The sequence below is a fragment of the Exophiala aquamarina genome (assembly GCF_000709125.1).
Source record: "Exophiala aquamarina CBS 119918 chromosome Unknown aczIA-supercont1.10, whole genome shotgun sequence".
Taxonomy (NCBI): domain Eukaryota; kingdom Fungi; phylum Ascomycota; class Eurotiomycetes; order Chaetothyriales; family Herpotrichiellaceae; genus Exophiala; species Exophiala aquamarina.
Window position 1 is genome coordinate 648197 of NW_013550578.1, and position 25477 is coordinate 673673.

A 25477-nucleotide genomic window follows, 5' to 3' on the forward strand; every position below is an offset into this window, starting at 1 on the left:
TCGACACGGCAGACGGGGGTCTCGATCCGACTTTTGCCCTTGGAGAGGTTCACTGCCGTGTCACGTGACTACGGCGAACCATAAGGCACTCGAATGAACAGACGCGAGCGGCCCAAGTGCTCCACCCTTTATATCAAGGTTCGTGGGGCTGACGTAAGACACCAAGGATGCGCCTCCATGTCATGCAATTTCACCACCAGGAAACCTGGCATTCTTCCCCATTGTTACTCTGACCCAGATGGAGGCAAAGAGATTGGCCCTTGAAGGCCAGGCGCGCTCCGTTGAAAAAACAATCAACTCCAAGTCTTCGAGCCATGCAGCCCTGGAGGCTACCATCAGAAGTGCCGAGTTGTATTTTCAAGCCTTGCGTTTAGCCGACACGCCATCAGACCGTAAGAGGATTGACGCGAGGTGTAAGGATCTCCTCGCACAGGCCGAGAATCTCAAGAAATCTCAAGAAGATGCTCCTAGACCTACTGTGAAAAAGTTGGTTCTTAAAGTACCAACTTCTACGCGAAAACTAACTACGCGAGAAAACATCATCATCCTCGAAGGATCCAAGTTGAATGGGTTCATCTTCAAACCTTGGCTTGCTTCTCCTAATGCAGATGAATTCAAACTCGGTAGCGGGGAGATACCTTTCACAGACACTACCCCCTTACCACTTTCTCTAGGTCAACTAGAAACATTTGATGGGTGGAAACGACCACAAGATGCTCTGGCTTCACTCAAAGTTAACGTTAGCCCCACTGGGCAACCTCTTCCTGCGGAAGCAGTCATGCATATCCCGGAAGAGATGGATCTTGTTCAAGATATGACTTCTGATTGCTCAGTCGTGGCAAGCTTGTGTGCTGGCACATCTAGGGTTGAAAGGGGGCATCCCAAGGTGAGTGTCTTTTCCGCCACACTGGGATCTTTTAACCTGTCATCTAGATCATCCGATCTATTGTATACCCCTATGACTATGAAAACGACTGTATCTCCCTCTCGCCCAATGGCAAATATATTCTAAAACTATATTTCAATGGGTGTTGGAGAAGAGTCGTGATTGACGACTACTTGCCCACTTCGAAGACCGCTCGAGTGCTCCATGTGATTGATCGTCGGCATCCAGGATTACTGTGGCCAGCATTAGTTGAGAAGGCGTATCTCAAAGTCCGTGGAGGCTATGATTTTCCTGGCAGCAACTCCGGGACCGACTTGGCAGTTCTAACAGGGTGGATTCCACAGCAAATATTTCTCCACGATGAAGACGTTGAACCGGACCATTTGTGGGAAGACATCGCCACTCATTTTGAAGACGGCAACATCTTGCTCACCATCGGTACGGGGAAACTCCCCCGCCGTGAGCAAAGACATCTCGGTTTAGCAGCGGAGCATGATTACGCAATCCTGGAGATTGCTGCAAGTGGGGGCACCAGAGAGATGCTAGTGAAGAATCCATGGGCTGACGGCGATGTCTGGAAAGGCGCCACTCGTCGCAAGCCGAACTGCACTGACGAGAACTCTTCGAATGGTGTGCCTACCGATGAGAGCATGATGCCTGGTACGTTCTGGATCGATTTCAACAATGTATTTCAGTATTTTGAAAACATGTACATCAGTTGGAATCCCGGCCTGTTCTCTCATCGGCAAGACCTTCATTTCTCTTGGGATCAAGCACAATCGAGGTCAATCGACAACATTTTTGTCGATAATCCACAATTTGCTGTCGCCTCTAGCGCTACAGGCGAGATATGGATACTTCTGACTCGACACTTTAGAACAGGTGATTACACGCAGGCTACGACTGGGAGAAATGGGTACATCAGCCTTTACCTTTATGACCGCAATGGGTACAAAGTCATCTCGAGCTCGGGCGCAAAACGGCGAGGTCCATTCGTGGACTCCCCAAACACACTTCTAAGGTTCAACAACTCTGCGAAGATGCTATATACCGTTGTTGCGGTTGCTCAAGACCTTCCTCCTGGCAAAATGAATTTTACTCTGTCAGTGTTTTCCAAATCCCAGCTTACTTTGTCGGAAGCTCAACTCCAATATCCCCTTAAAACCACCATTGCTTCTGCTTGGACCAGATCAACAGCTGGCGGGAATTCAGATTCATCCCACTATCTGTCCAATCCGCAATTTCGCCTAACCTTGACGAGACCGCAAAAAATTGCCCTTGTATTGCGTGTTCCGAAGATGGCGCCGGAGAAGACTAGCGAACCATCCGAAGTTCATATCAAATTATTAGTTGTCTTCACCGAAGGCTCTAGAGTTACTCGCCTGCGATTGCGGGATGTACAAGCGCACTCCGGGGACTATCGGCGTGGGAGCGCCATTGTCGAAACCGAGCTGGGCCGCGGAAACTACAGCATCATTTGCTCCACATATGACCAAGATCAGCATTCTGGCTTTACCCTTGACCTTTATTCGTTGGAAACTGGCTCGCCTCTGGTGCCTCTTCCTGCCGATGGCAGCGGCAGACTCAGCATCAGGTCTGGTGCTGCAGTGTTCAGCAAAGGAACCGACCGAGTTCTTGCGCCTCTAACAGTAGCAAGAATGACTCGTATCACCTTTGTTGCACGCCACGAAGGCCCGCTAATTCCCCAATCATCCCTGTTCAAAATGACAGTAGAACAGGGCCAAGGACCTTACAAGCAAATTCTCGCCAGTAGTGAATTCGACAGTGAGGAGTTCAGCAGCGTGGCATCTGGTCTCCGCGTTGGAGATCTTGACCTTCAACCTTCGATGTGCGCTCATGAAACTGGCGGGCTGTGGCTCGTCCTTGAGCGTCTACCGCAGGGCCATGGTGCGGAGGAAAGATCGAGAGATGAGATCCTCAACGTTGAAATGTTCACGGACGAGCGGATTGACGTTGGCGCCTGGGGCCGCGGTGAAGGCTGAGCAAGGAGACTTGGTCCGCGGGGGGGGGGGCGGCAGATGGTACATAGAAGCACGCCGCGGTGTCATCAGAACTGGTGCATGTTCGTGCTCGATGAGGCACAGAAAGACAGACACACAGGGAACCCAAGAACCAAATAGTACCGTCCGACAAGTAAAATGACCGTACGTCGACCAAAGAGACCATTCACCCGTAGTAGACTCAACCCTATGTCAAAGAACCAGACGCTCTTGTTCCCAAGTCCCAAGCAGACGAGCCTGTACCTGGTTAGTCATGCAGCCTAACCAGCAGAACCATTTACCCAGCTAAGGAAAAAGAATTTTCACCCTCCACTGTTCCAAAGTTGAAGTTTTTAAAATGCAAGTTTCGAATGCGCAGTATTTATTGGGGTTGGTGTGTGATTTTGTCAAGGTGGGCAAAGGTGAATCGGTGCTGGTCGTGACCTAGACTACTAGCACAGGGGGTCGTTGGTTGGAGCGAGGCTGCATTTTACGAGGCTGGGAGTGCATTGTTCTTGGCGCAGTTGAGGTACTCCGTACAGACACATATACATGTACTCGCTGCGGGATTTGGAAACAAGATGAAACGCGAAAGGGTAATTAAGACAGGAGTACGAACCATTTAACACCTACAAACTAACTATTTACAACAGAAACGGATCAAATTTTCGATTAGACGAATGAAAGCGTGCCGTAAAATTCCCCTCCGACTTTTGCATTAATTCGCCTGTTTCATGATCAGACCCTTCAAGCCGGGCACCCAGCCGCCATTGATGGCCTGCATGCCCCAGCCGCGGGCACGGCTGAGCGCACCAGAGAGCACCCCAGTGCCGTCTGCGGCACCGCCGACCTGATAGATTTTGTTGAGCAGATCGACGCCTCCAGAGAGCAGGAGGCCTTTCCCGAAGCGGGCCTGGGAGTAGGCTTCCAGGGCCATCATGTCGCCGATGTCCATGCCGTGCTCGACGGCGTAGGCGATCGTGGCGGCGAGAGACTTCGCGTCCGCGAGGCCCAGGTTCAGCCCCTGTCCCGCGAGCGGGTGCATGGTGTGTGCGGCATCTCCGAGCAGGGCGATGCGCGGGCCGATCAGACTTGTGGCGTGGCGGAAACGGAGTGGGAACGAGGCCAGTGTGCCTTCTTGGATGGATGTGACGATTGGTGGTGGGCGGCCGAGGGTTGCTGGGAGGGTGGTGTGTTGCAGACGCCAGCGGAGCTCGGATTCGTGGGTTTCCGGGGAGGAGGGTGGAAGACTCAACAGGTATTGCAGGTCGATTTGGGAGAGGCGGAGGGCCGCGTTGATCATTGAGAGCTGGCCTGGTGGTGGCAGTGATTTGATGTATGCTGCGTTTTGCGGCGTGGTGGACCAAACCATCGACGCGTGGTTGTTGGGGAGTGGGAGAATGGCGATAGGTCCTCCTAGCTGTGGTAGGAATCGTTGATATGCGGTGGCTCGGTTGGTTGAAGCGCCGTCCTCAGAAGCGGAAAGCGAGTCGAAAGATTGATCTTCAGGCTCCGTGCTTTGAATATTTAATGTGGCAACAACTCCGTGGCGGTTGTAGTCCCAGCCCTTAGAATTGATACCGGCAAACGTCCGGACAGGGCTATTGAAGCCGTCTGCACCGACGAGAAGCCGGGCTGCGATTTTGGAAGGGTTAGATATGGTGCTGTCCTTGGATTCGAGCTCTAGAATAGGCCAAGTAGATAGATCGACGCCATCGGGATCATCTTTCCCATTCTGAATCGTCGAAACACTCGTGCTTGAGAAGAGGGATGACTCTGCGCCAAGTTGTGCAATTCGTTCGATCAACCCTCTAGTTAAGTTTGCATTTTCTGTCATGGTCGCGACAGTTTGTGGCGGTGCATTGTATCGCTGAGACTCGCCCCGCCAGTCGAATTGCATCGTCGCATCATTGGCAGCGTCCCATACCTGCATCTCATCATATGGTTGGACGCGTGATCGGTCGGCATGGTCCCAGACACCTGTGCTCTCCAGGAATGCTACAGATGTGGGCGTCAGGCTACTAGCACGGTTCGAAAATTGGTCCTCCGGCAAGTTCCATTGGCGAGTTTTGGTTAGATCTTGAGTTTCTATCAACGCTGTTTTTAGATGAGATGTTACTGGAGAAGATTCTAGCTTGCGTTAGATGCTCAAATCACGACAGCATAGTGATGGATACTAACTCAACGCTGCAAGTAGGGCAAGTCCAGCTGGACCACCACCCACCGTGACGACATCGTATATCTCAGGTCTGGTCGAAGCTTTTGAAGCAAAACGTCTCCTTTTTGATGCTAGGATTAGAGCTTGGCGACATCGGCCACAGACGAAGCGGGTGTTATTAACGGATGATTTCAAAGACATCGATACGGTCCGCCAAAAGTGACGTGGCAGCTTAGACCAAGTTACAATCCTCCTTCATGAGTTGCCGGAAAGTCGATGGGGGAGTTTTCAGAGACAGCAGGTGATGCAGAATCAGAATATCTGGTATCCAGGACTAATCGGGACTAGCATCTGGCGACACCATCCCTAACTAGGAAATATCACGCGCTGCTTGAAGGCCTCTTCCTCCGCGCACTTCACATCAAAGGTCGAATAATTCAGTGTCAATGACTTTTATTATTGGTCCTTAGAATCTTGCTGGTTCTGATTTTCACGGACGCAGATCCGTAGGAAATACCTGTCACAGCATTCGATACGTTTCTATTTCCATCGGCTCTAATTAGGGGGCTGACGAAACAGGCTGGTAAACAATATGGTCTGGACTGGGAAGAACGCAACTATAAAAACTCTGATACTTGCACATCAACTATAATACAATGCTAAGGAATTCCAAAATTACCTCCATTGCCCACTCCTCTGAATGTGCACCGTTCATGTCGCACAGTCAGCGACGTGCAACATAATACTATAATTCTGTGAACACCTCTCCGAAACTCTTTCTTCACCAGGTTTGAAGCAGCCCAGCTCTATCGATTCCTTGGCAGGGAGAAGGATATTAACAGCAGGCAAGTTCTATATCTTGGGGACGCTGCATGCGAGGCCTGGTGATTTCAAATATCCAAGTAGGCTCTGCATTGACGCTTGCACGGCCGTCGCCACATGTCTGTGAGCATCATTGCATTGCAGAGGCCTGGGGATCATGTCTCAAGAATGGCTATGGTGCCAGCTCGACGGAAAGACATGGGAAGGGCCCTCTGCTGCAATAGCAGCTGCGAAACAGGAATTGCCAATCATCCTTTGCCGAATGTGCAATTGGCTTTTATGCATTTGCTCGAGTTTTCAGTTGCGGCTACCACGGTCGTCTTGTCGATTCGAACGCTGTCGGTCCCCGCTACGTGATTCATTCCCGCAATATTACATGTCGGAGACCCGTCAACCCGATGTGATAGCTTTTGAAGTGATAACCCTTCCACTAGCACTCATACATGTTGATATCGTCGTAATCTTGCGACGCTGGACGAAGGGGGTCACATGAAAATGGCTGTCCACTCGAGTGTACCTGCCATTGACGTAGACAAGACATGGCTTTGGCAGGATGGCAGGCTGGTCATGGAAGGTGTTATCGTCGTGAAAGATTTGTACGACTTCTCCGAATAACACCACATGGTCGCCAATCTCGACAACCTTGTCTCCCATAAATCGGCAGTGCAATCTGAAAGGGACCATCGACCGACCCATTCCATCACGCGACTGCAAAATCGGTGGTAGTTTACTTGATAATGCTGTCCTGACGGGGTCGGTGAGATGTGCAAAGCTCTCGATTTCACCCTCTTCATCGTGAAACGGCGAGGATGCATTCCCAGTGGCAAATTTCGACGCGATGTCCGTTGCTTCAGTGGCTTCACTCAACAGATGCACATTGAAAAGCCCCGAACTTCGCATGGCGGCAAATGTAGATGAAATCTTGCGGATGTTGAAGGACACCACTGGGGTTGGGAATAAAGTCACTGTGTTGAATGATGACACAGTAGCACCACGCCACCCCTGTGGACCTCCCTCTGAGCTCATTGAAATGTCAGTCGCTGTAATCACGGCGACGGGATGCGGGACATGACGCATAAGTTGCTTGACCGCATGAGACAAGACTTCGGGGTCGTTGTTGCTGCCATCCAAGTCCGTAGCTGGCAAGGCAGCGGTGTGCTGACTTCTCAAAGCTGTGGATGCTGGAAAACCAGGGCTAGTTATGCCATCGTATTGGATCCCATTCCGACGCCCCCCATGGCATCGCGAATTGCGATTAGGGCTACTGTTGCGACGACAGAGGATCTGCAACTTTCGAGCTCCGTATGCTCGCTCAACCTGAGCATTTCTTATACTAAAACCTCGGAATTGGGTCGCATTGCAGACGCCGCTCCTGATTCCAGCGAGCTTGGTACTTGCCCAGACAGTAGCCATATCAGGGCACTGTTTCACTGAAAGCTTCTCCGGAAGCCATTATGCTATCTGTGGTTGCATCCTGGTCACATTCATGTGATGCGGCGCCAATGTGAAGGATGAATCTGTGCCACCTTTTGAGCTTCGGGGTGAAAGTCTTGGCATCCCGTAAATCTAGATGACGTTATTGGCCGTAAGTGCCGCCGTAGGGAGGGCAGTACGGTGGATCATGGGAAGACTTTCTCCACGGCCCAGATCCGGAAACACCTCGGCACATTTACTGGCACTTATCAAAGAGCCTGGAATTCACGCTGTTCATCCATCATTCCCATGTTCACAGTTTTGTCGTTTTCTTTCTAGACCCTTCCACAAGCGATCTTTCGTTTCAGATTTCTGCCAACCCTTCTTCTTGCCTCCAATTCTACAGGGGGGATAGATCTGATCTTGGAGCCAAGTATTGATATTAGTCAAATGGGAGGCGAATCCCTCCTATCGGTGTCATAACCGAGAAACACCCTTACTCAAATGAAAGTGATTCGGCGTTTCGGGAATCTCCCCAAACCGACCGTATCTCGGAATTCAAGCATAAAAGATTAAAAATGGCAGACATCGAAGAAGCGGACGTGCTGTTCCGCAAATCTGATGTCAAAGTCAAATGGCTCTCCAAGGAACGTCTGACGCTCCTCCAGCTTGCTGAGAAGCACGGTTTGAAGCCCGACTACGGCTGTAGAAGCGGTGCATGTGGAACGTGTGAAACGAAACTGTTGAAGGGAGAGACGCTAGGCCCAGAGGGTGATCTTCCGAACACGATCTTGATCTGTTCTTCTCAGCCGGCGAGTGTCGAAATCGAACTTGAGCTTTGATTGTGCGAGTCATGGCTTTCCATCCCCTTGGGTTCAGGACATATCTCTATCTGAGAGCACACTAGATGTTTGTGGCTAGAAGCTCGTCGTTCGCGCCGCGAGGCTATGAGGCGGCATGAGAGGTCTCGACGAGTATCACACGCTTTCCAGGGGTCAGTGAAAGCTTCCAGTGTCGAAGGATGCGTGTCTTTCAACGCTGAACACTCCTTTCATGATCAGGACTCAGTATCAAGGAAAGAACGAATTGAGATTGAACAATGATTAGGCACGAGCAGTTCCAAAGCCAGTCGGGGAGATCTGCAAAGAAGGAGGCTTGGAGGCAACCCAGCGAACGTGCCAGATGGGTGCTTCTCCTTGTTGACCTGAAATGTGACTTTGATTCTGGCATCACATTCACATGGCCGCCTACAGGAAACTTCGTTATGCAGCCGACTTACGGAGTGGCTTCATGGGAGAAGTATCTTTCGATGCATATAAACAGCGCTTATTCCATCGTCATTATAGAAACATCATTATAGAAACGTACGTTTGGAGTATCATTTGTTGTTGTTACAGATCCCCTTCCAACCATCTTGAAATCACACCAACGTGATTAAGATTGAGCACTCACATGGAGAACCAAAACCCCACGTGGAGATTGTTTTTCTTCTGGTTAAATCTAAATTTCCACACCCTCCAACTTGCATTATGTTAGATTCGAACTAATCATCAGGGCGGCCTTCCATGTCAATATGTTTCGCCGAGACACACATATTTATATTTGGAGTAGCCCATGTTTTCTTGTTCGGCTCTGGGGAGGTCCTCCATTCATGAATCCTCCGCATCAGACCCAATACTTCGCTCACCAAGGTACCCATATCAAGGCATCCGTCCCACGCCCCATACGGCATTCAGCAAATATAGTTGTTGTGTGGGTGAGCGGGCGAAAGATGAGGGACTTGACTGGACTGGATTCGGAGGTCAGACCCGCTCACCTGTTCAAGACCTGCGTCTCATATATGCCCAATGAAGGTTGACGGCGTCCATAACTTCAGGAGTCTGATGCGACACAGGCCTCTACCGGGGTACAATGCGTGCGCTAGACTACAAGCCTGATAAGGTCATCCCGATTCGCGTTTGTCGAGGCTATTGCCGTTTGTCCATAGCCATCTAGACCTGATCTTAGCCACTGGCCTTCTCTAAACCCTGCTCGGCCACTTTGACCAAAGGCGTAAGGTTCTTCTCCCTCAATATCGGCAACAGGCTCGAAAATGCTTCCCGAGACTTCGCCTTTTCGCCATTATCCAGCAATATATCTGCGCGGGTCATCTGTGCCGACAGCAGCGCAAGCTCACAGATCGAGTCACGATCTTCGGGCCTAACGGCCTCCGCTGTGCCGATAGCCTGGTCAGCCCATTTCAAGATAGCCTTCCTCGCTGCAGCTGCAGAAGATTCGGTGACTGGCTTTCCGTTGACCTTTGCGTTTGGCTTTTTCAAAGCAACATCCATTGTGGAAGCGATATTGCTCAGTACTTGAACCTCTTTACAGGATTTTGAGCCGTTACATGCTTGCCGCAGTGGTTGAAGCGCGAGCATGTATACCTGGACGGCATTTGCTTCCTCGCCGGTGGTAGCATACAGGTCACCCATTTGGGACAGTATGGCTGCAATTTCGCCTGTCGACAGGCCGGCGCTGTTGTCGTCAGTGAAGCCATTGAGTTGGGGATCCTTGGTCTCCTTCACAATCAAACCTACGGCGTCTGAGAGAGTCTGCTTCGCCATGTTTGAGTCCTGCATGTACTCGCTTTCCCACATAGACGACAGTTTGACTTTGGCCTGAACAACGGTTTTGACCAGCTGCTGGCGTAGGTCTGTCCGCAGTTCGTCAGTGACAACTTCTCCGGCAGGAGATCTGCCCTCGTCGAGTTCAGCCAGCCGCTGTTCAAACTCCATTGTGACATCATTAAGGATCTCAATCGCAGCTCTCATGTGGCCGAAGGTCTCGAGCATTTCAGAAAAGCGGATCCGAATGCCAACAAACTCCTTACTGTAGGGGTCCATTCCCAACTCTTCCGCCTTTTTAATAGCATCGACGAAATAACCCGATGCGGTCTCTGGGTCTGGTGATATATGTGTGTAGTGTAGTGCTAATCTCAAACGTTGCTCAACGGGCAGAGGATAAGGAGTCAACTGTGTGGTCTCTCGCTTGTATTCGTCATAGGCCATAATGGTAAGGAGGGAGACCATGCCGGTAGCGGCAATGAGAAGGAAGGGAAAGAGAATAGGATGTTGGGTCCTGGCGTCGATAACCATCTGTTGGATTTTCCCGGGCGGTTTGGAGTATGTCCTGGCCCCTCGAGATTGGCATCTCGTGCTTATGATAGGTGAAAATAGAGACTGCCTGGTGGAACGTGTTCTTGATAGGCTCGAGGAGCCACCATGGCGAGGAATTTGATGATTGCGGAGAGGCTCACCACATCTCAGTTGCTGTAGGGCACGTTGGGCGATGCGGGTAGATTGCATGATTTGCATAAGACCTCTTGCTGTCTGTCTGGCTGTATGTTGTACCTGTCACGCAATAGATGAATCTTTCATCTGCAGGAGGGCGGTGATGAGGTGGGTGTTAACATAAAATTTCACAGTCAGCTCCAACCATTTCCCCAAACACCCACCAGAGTCGCGTTTGACTGCAGAACCATCAACGTCATCGGAACGGAACATTACATACTCCGTACGTTACATACATTACATACCCGCCTCGATACCTATGTACCCCTGGTATTATCCACCTCAGCCCTCTGGCGATAGCCAGGGGCATTTGTCTATGAAGAATTGAATGTCACTCAAATGCGGGTCCAACCATTGTTAAGGTTCACTTTCGTGAGCACTTCTTGGAGTCAGCTTTGAGGAATATCGTGGTACTCGGCAACAGCTGAGACCTACAACTCGACACTTCTGGTCATGACCAAGTGGACGGCTGCGTCAGCCGTGCGGCTATGCATTCCTCGACATGCGAGGGAACATGGTTAGATGCCAGACTGTCAAGCTCCATCCGCATTACTAGGCTCAACCATGTGGCTCAGCACAAGAACAAAGCGCAAAATATAACCCGTGGGTATATCAACCATTAAATATATAGTGCCTTTTGCCACCAATCGCACCGAGGATCCGCTTGAGGATCAATATTCAATTGACCAAGCTGGGTCGTATTCAACGTCAACACCGTTGCATTTTTGCCATATGCGGGAAACCACGAATTATTGTTGGAGAGCGCCCGAGCGTTGGGCGTGCCAGAGGTCGTGAACCCAATGATATAATCCTGTAATGTCAGGGCGACCTTGCCATCGACTGGGTAGCCCTCCCAAGTAAGGGTACCATTGCCATTATAAAAAGTGTATCCTAGGTCATCTGCATGTATGGCAGGCTGTACAGCGAACAGATACTTGAATATCTTGCTGGAGACAATACCTGGGAGTGCCTGCGCTAGGTACCGTGTATTGCATAGAAAGCAGGCCTCTGCTGTTGTATCTGCCGCTCTCAGAGCTTGTGTGGTATAATTGTACTTTCCTGAAAGGTTGTTTGGATATAAGTTTGTTGCGACATATTCCACGACTTGGTCGCTCACATTCGGGAAAAACAGTCGCACGTTATCCCGGTAATCGTGGTCGGTGGCTATAAAAGGAGAGTCGAAGAGCACGCCTTCATTAAGATTAGTGCCCATCATTATCGCGTCGAGGGATTTGGTAAACCGTCCTTGCGCGATTAGCTTCCCTGGTAAGTCGGGAACGAAAGACCCGTCCACAACCGGACCAAACGTGTATATACCGTATGGCGAGCGGCCAACGATCACACTGTTGAGGAGGGCGACTTCTTGGAAAGAGAGACCTCGGAGATCTTCAACAGTGCTGGCAACCTTCTGGGTCAGTAAAGATGCATTCCCCAGAGCGTAGTCGATCAAGGACTTCTGAAAGCCAGGATTCGGGTTCGGTTGCCAGCCTGGACTCTGCAATATGGCTTGACGAAAAGGAGCATTGCTGTCACCACCGTATGCCGTGATTTGATGAAAGACTGAGCCTCCACCGGCCGATTCTCCCATTATAGTGACCCTTCCTGGATCACCACCAAACAGGTGGATGTATTTCTGTACCCATTCTAAGGCAAGGCGTTGATCGAGCAGCCCAACATTGGAATCTCCCTCTCCAGTGATGTGTGCGGGTAGGAAGCCCTAAAGCTAGTGCATTAGTGAATTTCCAATGAAATGGGCAATTGAACAACACTCACAAAAAGCCCGACTCGGTAATTGATGGAGACATATATAATTCCATCCTCACCCCCGGTCTGTGATCTCGCCACGAGCCCGGCCGGCTCCTGCTCGTGTTTGTAACCGGCAGAGAACCCTCCACCATCTATCCAAACGAGTACTGGAGCCCCTTCCGTGGCAGTACGCTTCTCTGATTCTCGGATGCAGTTGCCGCCTTTGAAGCGAGAATCAAAAATCTTTTGCGGGACCATGACGTCGAGAAAGAGGCAGTCTTCAGCTTCTTCAATATTCATCGGTGGAATTCTATTAATGTCAAATTGTACCGGTTGCAGCTGCGATACCGGCACACCTTGGGCGACCTTGACACCATTGTATAGCCAGAACGGGTGGGTCTGAGGACATCTTTTCGCCAGCTGCCCATCATTCAATGTGCGATTTACTGTTGCCACTGGTTGGGGTGCTTTCCAGCGCGTTTCCTTTGTAATAACGTCCCCAAAGCGAATGTTCGAAAAATTGTAGTATGCTCTAGCTTGCTATTGTATGCTTAGTGCAGCAACAGCACGTCGGAGTCGCCACGGTAGAACTTACATTGACTTGGGCTGAGTGAACAGCATACCCAAGGTCTACTATGGGCAGTTTTCCTGAAGTGGCTAAGCCCTGCACCACCGCCAGTCCTGTGAGTAAGGGGATCAACGTTTGTAGACCCTGCATGTCGAGATATTATGTGTTCCCCTGATATGCATGAAAGGACAGAGGAACATGGGATGGCAGTAATTTTGCATCATTTAATAGTAGATTCGCGATACCAGCCTTCGCCATTTCAGCAGTACCAAACCAGGCGCATCTGTGTCATGACACTTGCAGAGACGAGTACCAGCAGCATTCAATAGTCGATGGCGCAGACTGTGTGGGTCATGTCAGAACTTTGACAACATTGACAACATTGGACTTTGAGTTCGGACGTTTGCTTGATATATTTGCCTTGTGCGCCATTGGAGAAAGCGGCTCGTGCTGACATCCCCTAGTTTACGAGACTAACAACACATAGTCTGACCTTTCCACGCTGCCGTGACCTGTGCGTAGTCGGTTTTCTGCGCTACTGAGCTTCCGGTAGAACTTAGGGTGCATTGAGATGATAATAATACTGCGCGGAGCAACGGATGCATCAAAGGCTCAGACCAAAGGCAAAAGAGAAATACAGGAGGAAGTCCTCCTCCACGCTGGCATATCATTCTGCTGAACTTCCAATCCGACAGCTGCAAAAACAAACGGTGGCAGCACTATGCGGCAGCCACTGATGCAGCGACCGCAAAGGCCTTCTTGAGGGAATGGGCATCCGAAAGTGAACGGAATGAGAGCAAGTGAAATCCAGCCCGCCTGCTCTGGAAGACTCAGGCTGGCAATTTTCATAGGATGGATGAAAAGCATAGGATTCTAGACTACCTACCTTAGGTACTCCCTCCCTACATATGAAGAGACTCCTCAGCCTTGAAGGCGTCTACCGGGAGGCTCCTAGAGGCCCCCAGGACGCTACACAGAGTAGTCGCGCACTAGTAGCTTAGTGCATGGTCTAACATAATTAAGCTTCCCTGAAACCCGAATCCCAGTGACGGCAACCTTACGTAAGGATCGCAGAAACACGAATACGACCTGACGACAGGACTGAACTTCACGCTGAAGTCGAGGAACAACCAAGTCGTCGAATCTGCACAAAGTATCATCTCTAGCCGAACCCGAAGCAAGCACTAATCGTCGCGATGTGTGGTAGGTATGCATTAGGCATCGTGAGTCGTCTCCTCCCAGTAAATCAAGTCACACAGAAAGTCCATAACTGATGGACAAAAGCGTGCTGCATTCGTCCGTTATCAACTGCAGCAGCAAGGGTTACCGGTTGACGATGCACCAGCAGATGATGAGGCACGTGAAACCTACAACTTCCCGCCTGGTGCATATGGCCTGGTCTACAGGGCTGATGTCCCGGACCACGGGGCAAGGGATCATCAAAGTGACCCGCCTGGGCAAAGTGACGAGCAGACCCGAGATCCAGAAGCAGACGCGGAGCCAGAAGAATCAGCAGCACGGCTAGCAGCAGACAACGTCAGCAGCAACGACCAATCCAACACTACCAGCGAGGATAAGCCTAATGATCGATACAAATACCAGATCAAGGTCATGAAATGGGGCCTAATCCCATTCTGGACGAAACGATCACCAGACTACTCGAGCATGCTGCGCACGATCAACTGCAGGGACGACAGCCTGGTCGAGAACAAGGGCATGTGGACGACGATGAAAGCGAAGAAACGCTGCCTGGTGATCGCACAGGGGTTCTACGAATGGCTGAAAAAGGGGCCCGGGCCGAGAGACAAGGTCCCGCATTTCGTGAAGCGCAAGGACGGCCAGCTGATGTGTTTCGCGGGCCTGTGGGACTGCGTCCGGTACGAAGGGAGCGAAGAGAGCGAGAAGCTGTACTCATACACGATCATCACGACGGATTCGAACAAGCAGCTGAGATTTCTGCATGACCGCATGCCTGTCATATTGGATCCGGGGACCGACGATATCAAGATGTGGCTGGATCCGAGTTGCAACAAGTGGTCCAAGGAGTTGCAGGCGATGCTGAAGCCGTTCGAGGGCGAGCTCGAATGCTACCCGGTTGACAAAGACGTGGGCAAAGTCGGGAATAATTCGCCAAACTTCATCGTCCCCGTCGACAGCAAGGAAAACAAGAAAAACATCGCCAATTTCTTCGGGAACGCTGCTAGTCAGAAACAGAAGCCCGCTAACAGCACTGCTACCCCTCCTACCACCTTAGTGGCAAAAGCAGAGAATGAACCAGAAGAAGAAGAAACTCGCACAACGGTTGACCACGACGGAAGCGAAGACAACGCCCCTCTGCCCGTACCGGCATCATCGCCCTCACCAACGAATCCATCCTCAGACCCTCCTCACCAAACCAGCACAAGCCAGAAGCGACGCGCCCCCAGCGACCTCGTATCATCACCAGAGAGCGACAGAAAACAAATCAAACTCTCCACTCAAGGACCTGCGACCGCAGCAGCAAGATCCCCACCGCCAAAGCCTGCACCCTCTACGGTAACGGGCAAGAAACCGCGAAGTGCGACAAGCAACAAGGACATGGTGCTGAAGGGAAGCTCTCCTGCGAAGAAAAAAGGGGGTAACTTGGAGCCTGGTACGCAGAGGATCACGAGTTTCTTTGGTAAGTGATGATGAACCGATGGACTGAGTGCCCCTTGCGTTCCGACGGGCATGGTTGGGCTAGGTCAGAAGAAGCAAGAGCAAAGAGCTGCGTTCAAAGGCAAGCAGACAAATAGGGCGTGGTGTCGGCGAAGACGTTCTATATTCAATGGATCTTGGCGCCCATCATGAGCCGACACGGGACGGGTAACATCAAACAGGTAACATCATATGTTAGATTTGACCCCAAGGAAGATGAAAAGCTACGGTTCATGATGACGGCAGTCAAAAGCCACCGTCAGAATTCAGCAGGATAGATCAGCCCCCGGGTCGACATTAATCCATCTTCCACCTGACGATTTCCTCACTGTCCGAAGATGGGCCTCCACACTTTTCGCAGTGTCCAGCATTTCCGCCAGGCGTTCTTCCTCTTTCCGGAAGCGATACAACAATTGCTCATACTCAATGTCCCAGCTGGGCTCGTTGGCATCGCTCACAACGTGAAATAAAGGAGCCGGTGGTGGTGGAATTGGCCTCCAGCCTGGATGGAGAACCAATTTCTCAACACCCCTCCAGCCACCATTCCATTCCGCTCCAATATTTTCGGAGGGTTCGCCTGAAGTTGGTGACGTCCAAAGGAGCGCCTCCCACCAGTCTCCACAGCCCGTCAAATCAAGCCATGTCAAACAGTACAGAGCTCGACTCAGAGAACGCAAGATGCCCGCCGCCTCTCGCCAGTCATTGTCCAGAGAGGTATACATGTTTGTGCCACCATACACAACAGGTCTAGCACCCGGTACGTGAACAACGGCACGTGTAGAGGCGGCGTTGGGCGTAAATGTCGGTTGAGGCCAATATGCCAGGGACAAGGATGACAGCGTACCTAATTCTGCTGTGACTGCGAGCAAGGTTGTCCAGGAAGCTGCTTGAGTATTGCCAGGAGATATCGAAAGCGACAAGTGCTTCAGGTTCTGGAAAGTGTGGATGACCCGTGGAACCACCGCAGGACTAGTTTTAGGCAAGTCGTCACTATCATCGTCAGCATCCCAAGTGTCAGGTGTTGCCGACACCGTCGTGCTCAGTTCAGATGACCCAGACGCTCTCTTAGGCGTAGTTTTGGTAAATAATTCTTTCTCGAGACCTTTCAAGCTCGTCCAAAGCCCAATTCCATTGCCGCAATCCAACCGCTGCACCTCACCTCGATCCTCTTGGATCTGGTGATCTCCATCTAAAAACAAGACCCTCAATGGATTGAGGCTGGGAGATCCCACCTCATTGTATATTGCAAGGTAGCTCAGTAGCGTCTCCTTCAGACTCGAGGGCAGATTCCCCAAGTATTCACGTTCATACTCTACGTGCCATGCCCAATTGCTCGCGATGTTCTTGAGGGCGAGATGTTGCAACGATTTCTCAGGCGGGAATGATCCTGCCGGTAGAATGCTCGATCGAACCTGCAAGCGACGACCGTCATTTTCATGTTCACCACTGCTTCCTCTTTTATACTTCGCTGGGGCATAGATACTGTGCGTCAACCACGATCGAGGCGGAGGCGGACCGGGTATTCGACGCAGACGAGCTGGGCCAGAATGGCCGGGGGCAGGTATTGACCCTCCAGCATGGATTCTGCCTGCTCGTGGTTCGGGCGGTGGTGGCGGTGGTGGGAGGTCCAGGACTGCTCTTACCGATGGCGGAACTGATCCCGAGGTGGCTGTGGCTACTGCCACCGGCAACGACCTCTGCTGTTCATTGCGAAGTTGCTGACGGCGGGAGTCCCGAATCAGATCATTAACCGTGCGCTGCGCAGGGTCTTGGTGGGACGATGTTGATGAAGAACTGGAGAGTGCAAGAGTGTGTGGACTGCTTGACTGCGGCTTGATCTGGAGGGACTTTTGCTGGTATTTCTTGGGCATGTATGGGGATGTATGGCGGTCACTCCTAGCACTAATACCGGCCTACTAGGAGGGAGGAGGGAGCGAAGTGAGTCGAGATCGCAGAGATTGGTAGATATTGGCTGCCTTCCTACGAGTAATCAACCAGTGGCTCCGACGAGGGTTGGGAGTAAGAGTCATTCACGCGGGTTACATATGCTGGCTGGGCTAGATAAGGAAAGGATGATGTCACCGTTGCTTGCCGCTTTTACTCTTTTACGCCCTTTCTGAACTCCAAGTCGCGACGAGGCTGAGTTTTATATCACAACCAGTCAGTTCCATCACGTGGGAACAATTCAACCACCATCCTCAAATCCAGAATTGAATCAGAACTAAAAGAAACCTGGAGTCAGTACTGTTGGACTCTGTCTAAAACCTAAGGCCATACTGCCGCGCTATAAACATTCAGGGGCATTCCTGCACACAACCTAGGGAGAATGCGAGGCACGACGCGGTTCGTCTCCTTATCGCACAACTGAAACAATTCCCTTCCTCGACCTCAACTCTGCCGTCCGTGCTCAAAGCCTACTCTTCAACATGGATATTGATATCTCCGACATTTTGGCCTCTGTAACACGCACAGTGCCAGGGGACCCATCGTCATCGTCATCGTATCTCGACACGGATGCCTCAACAGATCACCAGCTACTCACGCGGTCTTGGGTCTCCGAACGATGCGCGCCAGACCTTCTCCCATATCCGACAAAGTTAATGCAACGAATCATGTCGCGCGTCCAACAGCAAATCAACACCATCGAAGACCTTGCCAGCGGCATGGGCGACGGATTTGATGGAGGCAGCGCAACTAAGGGGACTTCGCGGCAGAATGCGAATCTTACCCTCTCCATTCTTCAGACAGACCTGAGCCGGACGCAGTTCCTGGTCAGGAGCTTCTTGAGGCAGCGGCTGGCGAAGATGACGAAATTCGCCATGTTCTACTTGTCGAGCTTGGATGTGGACGAGAAGAACATCTATCTCAGCCCCGCGGAGACGCAGTTTCTCACGAATCATCAGGCGCTTTTGTCGCAGTTCTACCATGCGAGTTTTCTCTCTGCGTTCCCTGCCGGGTTGAGGCGATTGGACGATCCGAGCGGTGGTGTGCCGATGGTGGAGGGCCCGGACGGGGCGACGGCCGTGGTGGTAAGGTGTTTGCTGCCCGAGGGCTGGGGAAATGATGCGGAAGTGGATGAGAGAAGGGATGATGGCGCTAGCGTTGAGTTGAGGATGGGACGTGGCGAGGTATGGGTGGTCAGGTGGAAGGACGTGAGGAGGGGTGTGGAACGAGGCGATCTGGAGCTTTTATGACATGGCATTACAGTCCATGATGATGTTTCTACGGATCTGCGATGCTGCTCGGTCCGAGCTATCGTGCTCGACAAAATTCCTTACCCACAACTGAAACCAAAGATCTACCATATGCCTAACTACTGCAACCACGAGCAAGTGAAATGGTAGTAACCCCTAAACACGATCTCATTTCCCCTTCCTCACCTCCTCCAACCTAGCCTGCTGGTCCGGCCGAAGCAGCCACTGTAACTGCTCCTGCTGCTCTTGATCAAGGTACTGGACAAAGTCCTCGGCGGTGAGAAAATCATGGTCTGCGTATTCAAAGCCCGGGATGACAGTCTCACTAATCAACATGCCGTTCTTAGACTCCTGTCCCTCATCCTCATCAGGGTACAAGAAAGTCGCCTTGAACTTCCCCCCAGGGACAGCCCACTGCAAGTCCTCGCCGTTGACGAGGTCCTGGCCTACGAGGAACGAGTTGACCCGCACTCTACCATTCTCATCGCGCGGCTGATCAACGTACATAATAACATAAATCGCGCGGCCCTTGTGCAAGGTATGCACTGTGTGGCCTCGATTGCGATGGAAGTAACCCACAGGGCTCTTGGGCGTCAAGAGGTAGTTGATGCTGGTGCTCGCGTGCCTCGTCTCCGACGTGTCGACCTTATCAGTGGCGTTGCTGAGAGGTGGCAGGTCCTTGAATGGGTTGGGTACCATTCGTTGTTCGCGGTCAGTTTCGACAAAGTACCCGCCCTCAATGTGCGGTTGCATCTTCAAAATGTCGATTGTCGATTGGATGCTCTCCGATTCCGACGATGGCTGATTCGCCAGTAATTTTCTGGCGTATGAGGTATCAAATATTATACCTGACATGTCTCTCTTCGCCATCTTGCCTGTGGTTGTTGTGAATTCACTGTCCGAGATAATCCCGGCCTGTCCTTAGTGAGATGCGTCGTGTTGGTTGAGATGTCGCTAAATTCAAGCGACAGTGAAACGGTTGTCGCGGCGGCTTAAAATTAACAGGTATTCTAGTCCTGGTTTTTGTAGATGGAGTTCCTGTAGATAGACCAGGACGTGGAAAGAAAAGGAACTAGTCAATTGAGAGAGGGGGCCTGATTATTAGGTGAAGTGGAGACTGCAGGCTCACCGATAAAGACTTATATAGTTAGTAGTCGGATACCATACTATCCAGTTGTCCCCACTACAAGAATCATCGTTTTCGTTCACGTGCTTACCACCTGTATGTTGTCCCAGACTCCGATGCAATTCGATTTCTCATTCAAGGGCAGCACCTATCAAGGCCCAGAAAACAAAGAGTAAGCACGTCGTCATTGTCTCGAAAAGGGCTAATTGTGGCTATCGCTGTTCGATCGTCGCTCGAGCATCATCGATCTAGTAATTCATGTTACTGAATTTGGCTCTCTTGTGCATAAACATCTGCTCATCAGCCACCTGGAACCGCCGATCTTCTCCAGATCACTACGGCAGCTGCTCCAGCGCATACTATTACCCCAATCACCAGACCATATCGCATCAGTTGACCATCATCATCTTCCTGTAGAGGTCGAGGGTATGCTGTGACCGGTTCCAGAGCAAACTCGGCGATTGAAACAAATAGTTCTTGAATCGATGGCCATCTCACACTTGTAGAGATGGGCGGCCCTTGAGGCATCCTCTGGATCTGACCAACATATTCGTCTGGCTGATATTCGGATCGTTGCGTATTCCGATCTAAATCAGCTTTCAAGGCGACGTAGACCGATGGTAGATCCTCAAGATGAGGATACGCTTTTCTGATATTTGGTATGTAAGCGAAAGAATCTGGATCAGATGAATCATATGTGTAAACTATAACATCACACTGGTCGAGTAGCTTATTCTTATTTTCGAGCACAGCCGCTTCCGACTCGCCCAGTTCCTTTAGAATCAGATAACACTGGCGACCTCCAGGTAGTTCAACCGTGTTGACTGCTACTCTCGGTTGAATCGTTGGCAAATACAGATTGTTGAACGGTCGAGCGAGAAATGTGTCGAGCAAGGTCGATTTTCCCGACTGTGATGCTCCAAGCACGTGGGCCAATATGACATTTCTACCTATTCTCCCTGGCCTTCTTCTACGCTTGCGAGGTTTCGTCAATTTGAGGGCGGCCGTGGTAGTTGTGTTGGAACGATCAGGCGATTCAAATCCCAAATATGCCAGATACTCAAGAGTTGTCTTTGGAGAAGTAAAGGTCGTCATGGACCATTGCGCAAGCCAACCCTGTAGAGTCACATGACCAGCATCATTTCGGACAGTGCAAGCTGGAAAATTGTTGTCGACCCAGGACTGTGGTATGCCTGGTGTCGGGGCGAACAAAGATGCAAGCTCTTCATCCCTCAAACCCCCGTCATTATCTCGGTCTGAAGTTAGAAAAAGGTCGACAAAAAATCGATATCCCGCGGGCGACAGCTCGGCTGAAGCAAACTCGGGCACTTCGAATTTCGGGTGAAGGAAGGACTCCTGCAAAGAGAGGCTGTCTGTGTATTGAAACGTTCTCAAAATGACCCAAATTGTCTCGTGGCGGCCCTTTTCTGCGTAGAGCTTGTTGAGCAGGAGGAAAGCCTGTGGATTGATTCCACGAGCTGCAACCGTCCCCGGAAGGTGGTGATTGATTGTGTCCTTGATATGCTGCAAATCATCGGGGCTTAGGCCTTTGTCGAAGCATTTGATCTGGAAATCTCCCATCTCCTTATCGTTGAGATATCCATCTTGGTCTTTATCACAGAGATAGAATATGCGCAAAAGGGCGGCGGTTGCAGCAGGCTTGAGGACCAACTCTTTGGCATCGAACAGAGGCGCGACAGGGTGTGTTACCGCCTTTTGGCAAAGGAAGAAGGCTTCATTGACATTGTAGTGGTCACGGGCACTGGTACGTATGCAAGAGTCAATCTCTTTGAATTCAGCCATTACCGGGAGCATCTCTTCCTCCACTACCTGGGCAGACGTAGTGGTTGTGACCAAATCGGACTTGTTCGCACATAAAATGACTGGGAGGTTGACACCCAATGATCGGAAATGTGGTAGCCAGAACAGCGCGACTCTTTCGTAACTGTAGTGGTCGGAATAGACGAGGAGAATAACATTGGACTTGCGGAGTTCATTTGCTAGGGCGGCACGATCTTGAGGCAAAGCAGAGGTATCGACTATGGTCGTGGTGACACTTTCAGGAGTGCCCAGGGTTGGAGGGATGGTGATTTGAGGGAGAACGGCTTGTATTCTGTTGCTGACGAAGGTATCTTTTACGAGAGAAGTGATAAGACTAGACTTACCACACCCCTCGTCACCGCAGACACATATTCTGACGGTGGCCATGGTACCAGTGCGAGACCAGGAGGAGTTGATTGGCAGTCGCTGATTATTTACTTCATATCACGGTATGGAGCATGTCCATAGAGAAGACGCGGTAAAAGATCGATCAAACCTAAGTGAAGAATGTCCTCACTTCAGGTTGAGCAAGAGGGAAGCGTCATTCCGACAACCAGGCTTGATACTGCAAACGCGCGGTCTTGAGTTGAATAGACGAGCAAGTTGGACGCGTTTAAAGAGGCTTCGAGAAAGTTCATGTATCACGTGACCGCAGTTGCATATTCACGTGACTGTCATAAGAATACCTAGCATTTCGAATCTATTGTGCATATTAAATGTGGTGTACGAGTCGCCCGCGAGTGATCGGTGCTTTAGTCTAAATATCATTCAACTGAGTTTAATACGCAAGTAGTCCACAAAAGCATCCGCTGACAGTACCGATGTCTATTCAGATCGACCTTTGGCCGTGGTGGACAACTGGCAACCATTGTCGTAAGTAGAGGCTTCCCGTTGACAATATCCTCTCACTGTCTGAACCCGCAACCGTCAGGCCTCACTGGCAGCTAAAGGAGCCTGCCTGGTTCGGATCCCCTCCCACATACACCATGGTCTTTGGATAGAGACACAGGTTCGCCGTTCTCAGCTTGGTCGCACCTCCTGACAGCCCGGGCAGCAACCCAGGGATCGCCTTCGCTTCTAACGTTTCCGGGGCGACACCGTTCTCCACCCAATCTACCAGGCTTTGGAATGCGTCTCCGGGAAACCAGCCGGGCCCAGCACCGCAGTGAAATACGCCTGGGGCTTCAAAGAAGCGATAGTAGTCAGTTGCGTGTGAATCGAGCGCTTGGACGCGCTGCACGTAGTTCGCCGTGCCGTTCGGGAAGATCAGCTGGTCCGCGAGGCCGTGCCAGGTGATCAATTTGCCGCCGGCATCGCGAAATTCGGTCAAGTCGGGGTCAGCTGTGCCGATAATCGAATCATAGATGTTTGCGGACTTCCGGAACAGCCTGCTGAAGGATGTTCGGTTGATTGTGGTCAGATCGAACTGCGAGTCTCGCGCGAGGAAGATGCTGATCCAGTCTGCCGGGATGCTGAACGGATTCCCGACGCACGTGTCATTGGTGCAGCTGATGTTGACGAGGGCGTCGAAGGTTGCGCCAGGGTTGAGGCCGTACCAGAGCGAGTTGCCGCTCGGGTCGACCGGGCCTGCCCACGTGGCGTTGGCGACAGTGGCAGCAGCCGAGGTGATGGTGACGTTCTCGTATGTTGTCGTACAATTAAATACCCTCCCGACTGCTCCACTGGGGTCGAAATCACACAAGCCAGGATACGAGATGATACCGTCTGCAACACCATCCAGGGAATCACATGCCTCGATTGCGGCGAGTCGAACAGCTTCAAGCTCGCAGGGGCTGGGATACTCACCTATGAGATGTTGGTCAATATCTTGCGCAGCATTCGGCCAAACTCAGGGCTTCAAGGCCATAAAAAGTGCACTCTTACCTATCTCGTTCAAGATCAATTGCGGCCAATACTCGGCGAGAAGAAACTCGTTCCAGTTAAACGCGGGCGCAGATGCCAGAATCCCATTATATTGGTGTGGATAGCGCTGGGCCATCATATGACCCTGACGCCCGCCTGTCGAGCAACCGTTCCAGTAGGAGTAATTCTGTGGACGACCGTAGAATGCCTTTACAATGCCCTTGCCCAGCGTCGCAGCGTCGTCGAGTGCAATTGACGCAAAGTCCTGCAGAAGTGCCCAGTTGACGTTCCCGGGACTCGTCAGGCCCCAAGAGCGCGGACTACTATCGGGTTCGACCATCGAATGTCCGCCGTCAGTGAGCACGGCGGCGTAACCTTCGGCCGCTGGCCGATGAAGCGTGGCGATGCCTTGACCAGTTCCCCAGCCGCCGCCACCGATGCCCATGAAGCGGCCGTTCCAGCGGTCCGGTCGTGGCAGCCATATCATGGTGTTGATGGTGTCATTCTGCCCCGGGTGCGTATACGTTACGGCGACTTCACACACGTCGAGGCCGGTGATATTGACAGGGTACGAGTTTATTTGCGCCAGGAAGTATTCAGGCCCAAAGGTGAGGTTGGAGTGATACTGCGTCGTTGTGTTGAGGATTTCGCCCCCAAACAATGTGACGTTCAGGAAAATGTTGGCGTCACACTGCTGGCGGCCATCCTGGGCGAGCAGCGGCGTGGCGAGCACGAACATCGTCATGATTGTAGCCATCATTCTGCGCGTCTCGAGCAGCATTCTCAGTCTGTTGATGTCCAGCAGTCAACCAGAGTGGCTCAAACAACACCTGCCACAGGGTCGCCTTGTTCCGTCCGTAGGCCTGATGTCCTAGATAGATTGCTCCTCACGACATTGTAATTCCTATTGCGGCAGTGCGGCACGCTATGGTGTACCTCCCCATGTATTTCCCCGCCGACTCATCACGCTTGCATGGTTCTCAGTAGCATCAAGGTAACGTCAGGCTAGCGAGACGCATGGAACATTTCCACTGGGACCCGGATATTGACCCGCTTGGCCAAGTAAGGGTGGCCTCACTACGCTCGTTGCCTACAGCTTTGGGTTTTCCAATTGCCTAGTAGGAGGTCAAAAGCCCTTGGGCGCTTTGTGGATTTACTCCAGCATACCAAAACGATACATAGGGCTAATGTTACGTAGGCCAAGGCCCACCCCAGTCTTCCAGGTATGGAGTATTCCTGTAAGTACGAGTAGACTATCCTTGGAGCCTACTTGCGTCTATCATGAAACGGTATCTGTGGGATTTTACAAGGAACAATGCTCCTTAGGCTTGTACTGACTCTGACAGTGGCTCCGTTACCAACGCCATATTTCTATTGAAATATCTCGTCCCCACACTCGCCAAAGGTATATTGGCGCCTCTAATAATCTCCTTCTCACCGTCTACGAATTTGATGTAGAAGTTATTCCGATTCTTACCCAGTAAGTCTTCTATGGTAAGAATTTAGAGAGCTTCCTTAAGTGTAGAATTTCAAGGTCGACCAGATCGGAACATTTTCTCAATTCCGTATGCAACGGAAGCATCTTCGAGGCTTGTCGATAAGAGCCCGCCAGGCCCATCATGCTTGGAACAATGTGTGGGGATATTTCTGAGCCGATAAGGGCTGGCGAAAGTTAACCCACCTATGAATGCATTCGGTAAGTTCCCAACCTCTGCTACGCTACCCCTTGTTATGATCGCCTCGCAAGGAATTATCTTCTACCATTGTCCGTTGTCACTTGCGACGGCCAATTACTCTTGTCTGAAATAGATGGAGGAAACAACTATCGAAACATCCATGTCCTCCAAGAATGCTTGCGAAGATATTGACATCAAA

At 51.2% G+C, this 25477-nt stretch overlaps 12 protein-coding genes across 12 annotated transcripts; 4 read left to right on the forward strand and 8 right to left on the reverse strand.

Annotated features, from left to right (window-relative positions):
• Positions 1–238: 238 nt before the first annotated feature.
• A1O9_09516 (uncharacterized protein) lies at positions 239–2889 on the forward strand (the record flags this gene model as incomplete). Its single annotated transcript, XM_013401486.1, has 2 exons — positions 239–886; positions 934–2889. The coding sequence occupies 2 exons, from the start codon at positions 239–241 to the stop codon at positions 2887–2889; spliced, it is 2604 nt and encodes an 867-aa protein (XP_013256940.1).
• A 715-nt stretch (positions 2890–3604) lies between these two features.
• On the reverse strand, positions 3605–5245 carry A1O9_09517 (uncharacterized protein; the record flags this gene model as incomplete). The annotated part of the gene is made up of 2 exons (XM_013401487.1): positions 3605–5016; positions 5068–5245. 2 exons carry the CDS (start codon positions 5243–5245, stop codon positions 3605–3607), a joined length of 1590 nt encoding a protein of 529 aa, XP_013256941.1.
• A 1011-nt stretch (positions 5246–6256) lies between these two features.
• On the reverse strand, positions 6257–7279 carry A1O9_09518 (uncharacterized protein; the record flags this gene model as incomplete). The annotated part of the gene is made up of 1 exon (XM_013401488.1): positions 6257–7279. One exon carries the CDS (start codon positions 7277–7279, stop codon positions 6257–6259), a length of 1023 nt encoding a protein of 340 aa, XP_013256942.1.
• Positions 7280–7857: 578 nt separating this feature from the next.
• On the forward strand, positions 7858–8121 carry A1O9_09519 (uncharacterized protein; the record flags this gene model as incomplete). Its single annotated transcript, XM_013401489.1, has 1 exon — positions 7858–8121. One exon carries the CDS (start codon positions 7858–7860, stop codon positions 8119–8121), a length of 264 nt encoding a protein of 87 aa, XP_013256943.1.
• Positions 8122–9282: 1161 nt separating this feature from the next.
• Positions 9283–10326, reverse strand: A1O9_09520 (uncharacterized protein; the record flags this gene model as incomplete). Its single annotated transcript, XM_013401490.1, has 1 exon — positions 9283–10326. One exon carries the CDS (start codon positions 10324–10326, stop codon positions 9283–9285), a length of 1044 nt encoding a protein of 347 aa, XP_013256944.1.
• Positions 10327–11227: 901 nt separating this feature from the next.
• A1O9_09521 (uncharacterized protein) lies at positions 11228–13072 on the reverse strand (the record flags this gene model as incomplete). The annotated part of the gene is made up of 3 exons (XM_013401491.1): positions 11228–12325; positions 12382–12894; positions 12950–13072. The coding sequence occupies 3 exons, from the start codon at positions 13070–13072 to the stop codon at positions 11228–11230; spliced, it is 1734 nt and encodes a 577-aa protein (XP_013256945.1).
• Positions 13073–14118: 1046 nt separating this feature from the next.
• A1O9_09522 (uncharacterized protein) lies at positions 14119–15589 on the forward strand (the record flags this gene model as incomplete). Its single annotated transcript, XM_013401492.1, has 2 exons — positions 14119–14129; positions 14182–15589. 2 exons carry the CDS (start codon positions 14119–14121, stop codon positions 15587–15589), a joined length of 1419 nt encoding a protein of 472 aa, XP_013256946.1.
• A 275-nt stretch (positions 15590–15864) lies between these two features.
• A1O9_09523 (uncharacterized protein) lies at positions 15865–17469 on the reverse strand (the record flags this gene model as incomplete). Its single annotated transcript, XM_013401493.1, has 1 exon — positions 15865–17469. The coding sequence occupies one exon, from the start codon at positions 17467–17469 to the stop codon at positions 15865–15867; it is 1605 nt and encodes a 534-aa protein (XP_013256947.1).
• Positions 17470–18024: 555 nt separating this feature from the next.
• A1O9_09524 (uncharacterized protein) lies at positions 18025–18792 on the forward strand (the record flags this gene model as incomplete). The annotated part of the gene is made up of 1 exon (XM_013401494.1): positions 18025–18792. One exon carries the CDS (start codon positions 18025–18027, stop codon positions 18790–18792), a length of 768 nt encoding a protein of 255 aa, XP_013256948.1.
• A 168-nt stretch (positions 18793–18960) lies between these two features.
• A1O9_09525 (uncharacterized protein) lies at positions 18961–19662 on the reverse strand (the record flags this gene model as incomplete). Its single annotated transcript, XM_013401495.1, has 1 exon — positions 18961–19662. The coding sequence occupies one exon, from the start codon at positions 19660–19662 to the stop codon at positions 18961–18963; it is 702 nt and encodes a 233-aa protein (XP_013256949.1).
• Positions 19663–20218: 556 nt separating this feature from the next.
• Positions 20219–22126, reverse strand: A1O9_09526 (mitochondrial Rho GTPase 1; the record flags this gene model as incomplete). Its single annotated transcript, XM_013401496.1, has 1 exon — positions 20219–22126. The coding sequence occupies one exon, from the start codon at positions 22124–22126 to the stop codon at positions 20219–20221; it is 1908 nt and encodes a 635-aa protein (XP_013256950.1).
• A 547-nt stretch (positions 22127–22673) lies between these two features.
• On the reverse strand, positions 22674–24347 carry A1O9_09527 (uncharacterized protein; the record flags this gene model as incomplete). The annotated part of the gene is made up of 2 exons (XM_013401497.1): positions 22674–23545; positions 23624–24347. 2 exons carry the CDS (start codon positions 24345–24347, stop codon positions 22674–22676), a joined length of 1596 nt encoding a protein of 531 aa, XP_013256951.1.
• Positions 24348–25477: the final 1130 nt, after the last annotated feature.